Source organism: Condylura cristata, unplaced genomic scaffold, assembly GCF_000260355.1.
Source record: "Condylura cristata isolate star-nosed mole 26May11 unplaced genomic scaffold, ConCri1.0 scaffold00002, whole genome shotgun sequence".
Classification (NCBI taxonomy): Eukaryota; Metazoa; Chordata; class Mammalia; order Eulipotyphla; family Talpidae; genus Condylura; species Condylura cristata.
Window position 1 is genome coordinate 2,200,267 of NW_004567103.1, and position 3,737 is coordinate 2,204,003.

Genomic DNA, 3,737 nt, shown 5'->3' on the forward strand with positions numbered 1-3,737 from the left:
GGGGCCAAAGCCCGAGGAGGGGCTCCGGCCTCGCGGGAGTCGGCGTCCACTGCCTCCGGCCGGCTACCTCTGCGGAGGCTCCTGGCCTGGGCGGCCCCGCCGCTCTCGCCGGAACATGTCCTGCCGTCCGGCTTCTGGTCTCTCTTCGCCTCCGACTCCGCGAGGCCGAGGACAAAGCCCTCCTGCTCCTGGGTCTGGGCGTTCTGCTCGTCAACGGCTGCAAGGGCAGAGCGGCCTGAGCGGGGCGGCTCCCTGAAGACGCGCGGGGCGCCCGCGCGGACCCCACGCCAGGGCTTCCCCAGCGTCCTCAAGCGGAGGCAGAGGCCCCAGCTGCCCCGCCGCCCCGCACACCAGGACGGAGGAGGCCTGGGTCCTGGTCCTGGGTGTGTGCACGCACGGAGGGGGGGAGGGCCCGGGGGGCACAGCGGGGCAGTGAGGTGGCCCCTCGAGGAGGGAGCCAGACGGCGGCCGGGCGGAGGGGAGGTGGCACGTGCCCAGGGCCTGCCTGCGGGAAGGAGCGGGGCCAGGGCCCCGAGTGGCAAGGCAAGGCTGGACAGGGCAGGCAGTGGGTGGAGGGGTAGGAATGACTCCTGGGGTCACGAGGAAGAGCCGAGACAAGAGACTGCTGAGGGAGGGGAGCTCAGGCGCGCCGGAGGCCACGAGGGTCAGCGGTCAGTGTGCCCGTCCAAAGCTCGGCAAGCTGACTAGGAAAAGGGGGCGAGCCCCCACCTGCACGGCCTGACTGCTGCGCAGGCTGGGCCCGCCGTCAGCTGTGGCCGCCTGGACACGAGGCAGAGGATCGGTCCTGCCCTGGACCCCACGGGCACAGGCCACAGGGAGATGAGCCCCCGGCATGACCAGGGTGGGGGCCGCCAGGCGGCGAGAGGTGACCTGGGCCGGCTGGCTTGGCCCCAGCGGTCTCGTTCCGCCAGTGCCCTCGCCCGGGCCACCCGGGGCCGCTACCTTTCTCCGTGTGCTCGATGATCTGGCGGATGGCCTTCTTCAGGCTGTTGGCTCTCAGCATGAGCTGCTCCCGGGGCCGGAAGATCTGCGGCCGGGCTGGGCAGGCCGAGCCCACGGAGCGGTCCCCCGTGGGGCTGCAGCCACCACCCCCGCCATCCCCATCTTCCGCCTCCTCAGCAATGGTGGGGGGCGGGGTGGGCAGCGAGGACGTGGCCTGGGATTCGTCGTCCAAGGTCTTGAGGAGTGAGTCTAGTTTCTCTTTCAGGACTGAGCACTGGAAGAGAAAAAGGAAGTGGCGGAGGGGCCCCTGCATCCTGAGCCCTCGCGGGCCCAGGGACCCACCTTCTTGGCCATGACCTCCGACTCCTCCGAGCTCTCTGTCGTCTTCTCGTAGGCCTTCCCCACCCGGGCCACGAAGTCCTTCACTGTCTCACAGAGAACTCTGCAGGGGACATGCAGAAGGCGGCCCCTAGAGCCAGTCCTGGCTGGACACCAGCCGCCCACACGGGGGACCCCTGGCCCCGCCGGGCACTCACTTGGCCGAGGAGATCACCACCGAGTGCTGGTCGGAGGTCAGGATCTTGGAAAGATGGGCGGCGACTGAGTCTTCATAGAAGAGAATCTGCTGCACCTATAGCACCCCAAAATAAGTGGGGTGACGGTCAGCCTAGGAAGGAAGGCCCGAAGGGCCCCAGGACTACCGCACCCCCAAGGTGTCCCCAGAGCCCGCAGTCCACGCCCGCTAACCTAGATCCCAGCCTTGGGAGAGCGGCACCGACTTGGGGGCCCGCTCCCGCCCAGCCGGCTCGGTCTGGCAACACATCTGCACCCGCGCCTCCACCCCGCCTCCTGCTCTCCACACGGCCGCTGCCCATCCCTGTCCCTGCCCCCCTGCCCCTCAGGCCTGGCCAGCAGCAGCGGGCCCCATCAGCTGGACAGCTAGGGCCTCCGCGCACGGCTCTTTCTCACGCGCACGAACCGTTTCGCTCTCATGGGCCGGGGAGCTGTAGTTTGCCAACCGCTTCCCCGGCCCACCGGCCTTGAGCCTCCTGACCCTCGGGGGAGCCTCTCTCCTCTCAGCAACCTCCAGCCGACCCAGCGCGCGCTCCGGCCCAGCGCCACGGAAGAGACGCGCCCTGGATCTTAGGATCGCAGCCGAGAGGAGAGCTTGGCACGGCCGGCGGGCGCCGGAGGCTGCAGGGTGGTGGGTGGGCGGCCGGCGCACGGGGTCACGGGGCCTAGAGCCGGGGCCAGGGGGGCGGCAGCAGGGGCCTGAGGGCTCGCCCTGGTGTCAGCGGCAGGGACACGGAGCTGAGGGGCAGAGCAGGCGCGCGCCTGGACAGGGGTCCCAGGAAACCAGGAGGACCCCGAGACCTGGGGCCACACGGGATGCCTCAGACACCCGAAGCCCTCGAGGTCGTCAGAGGCCACCAGACATGCTCGGCCGCGGTCTGCCTCAGCTCCGCAGCCACCGTGGGGGCTCAGGGAGTGGCCGCCCCCGGGCGGGAGGCGGCACGGGAAGGGGCACGGGGAGATACCTCAGAACCTTCGCTCAAGACTTCGGTGACGGCAGAGGACGAGGCCTGCCGAGGGAGCTTGGTCTCGTACGCCATGACGCTCCACCTGCACACAGCAAGGCGCGAGTCAGCGCCCCCGCCAGGCCCTGCGCGCCCCTCCCCAGGGCGGGCTCCCCGCCACGGCCTCTCCCTGCCCCGTGCTGTGCTCGGCTCCCCTCTCATGGAAGAACACGCAGCGCCCCCACCAGGGCCCTCAGCCGGCCAGGGAGGGGGCGCCCCGCAGCGCACCTCCCGGGCGCCCGGCAGGCCGCGAGGGCAGTCTCCTCCCCACGAGAAGACGGGGGGCAGCGGGCAGCGGGCCGAGCGGCCTGGGCTGTACGGCCGCACAGCGCACGGCAGGCACATTCCAAGGCTGGCACCCAGGTGCCCAGAACCAGGACGGGCTCCCCAAAGCCCCAACACCTCCCACACACCCCCGCAGCCTCTGCAGACAGGACACGGGGCAGCCGGGGCTCCGCGAGGGACAGGGCCCCCGGCGGTCATCAGCGGAGGCCAAAGGCGGCCCAGCCACCTGCCTTCTCTGGTGGCCCCAGAGAGCCGGGCGCCCCGAACCCAGCCTCTTTGGGTCCGTCATTACCATGACCTGGTCAAGTTAGCGGCCGCCACCAATGAAGGGAGTTCCTGCCCGAGGCAGATGTTACGTGTGACTCCAGGCGCAGCCTGGTCTCCAGGGCTCTGGGCTGGGAGCACCTGGTCAAGGTGAGCTGCCCAACTGCGCAGGGGTGCTGGCCACTCACCTGTCCAGCATCTTGGTGCTGGCTCTCTCCAGCTTCTCCAAGATCTGAGGGAGCTGGGTGTCGTCATCGCAGGCCGAACCCCAGCCCAGCACGCGGGCCAGGTCGTTCCCAGTGCCCAGGGGCAGCACTCCTAGCTGGCACTGGGGGGAAGCGGGAAGGCACGGCATTAACCTACTGGTCACCTCGCGGTAGCCGAGGTGGGGAGAGCTGGCCCAAGGCAGCTCTGGAGCCACAGCTCAGCCCAGCCCGGTCCTGCCACCCCGGTCCCACCCCCACCCCCAAGGAGGGTTCGCATCTGCTCCACATCTTGGTGATCCACGCCCCAGGGCCACTCTCATCTGTGCTTCCACAACCCCCAGACCCACGGCCACACGCCAGCCCTAACCCCACCCCTGCCCGGCCAGCCGTGATGACCCCTGACCGCCCCTCTTCCCAAAGCATCACTGGCGGCTTCCCTCCT

The 3,737-nt window shown here is 70.2% G+C and overlaps 1 protein-coding gene across 1 annotated transcript in view; it reads right to left on the reverse strand.

Annotated features, from left to right (window-relative positions):
- Positions 1–3,737, reverse strand: part of DGKD (diacylglycerol kinase, delta 130kDa) — a 57,369-nt gene that overhangs the window by 19,562 nt on the left and 34,070 nt on the right. The window contains exons 12-17 of the mRNA XM_012725175.1: positions 3,278–3,417; positions 2,502–2,586; positions 1,500–1,594; positions 1,306–1,405; positions 964–1,237; positions 68–217 (exon numbers count right to left, since the gene is read on the reverse strand). Of these exons, the coding sequence (XP_012580629.1) occupies positions 68–217; positions 964–1,237; positions 1,306–1,405; positions 1,500–1,594; positions 2,502–2,586; positions 3,278–3,417 (844 nt within the window). The remainder of the gene's footprint in view (positions 1–67; positions 218–963; positions 1,238–1,305; positions 1,406–1,499; positions 1,595–2,501; positions 2,587–3,277; positions 3,418–3,737) is intronic.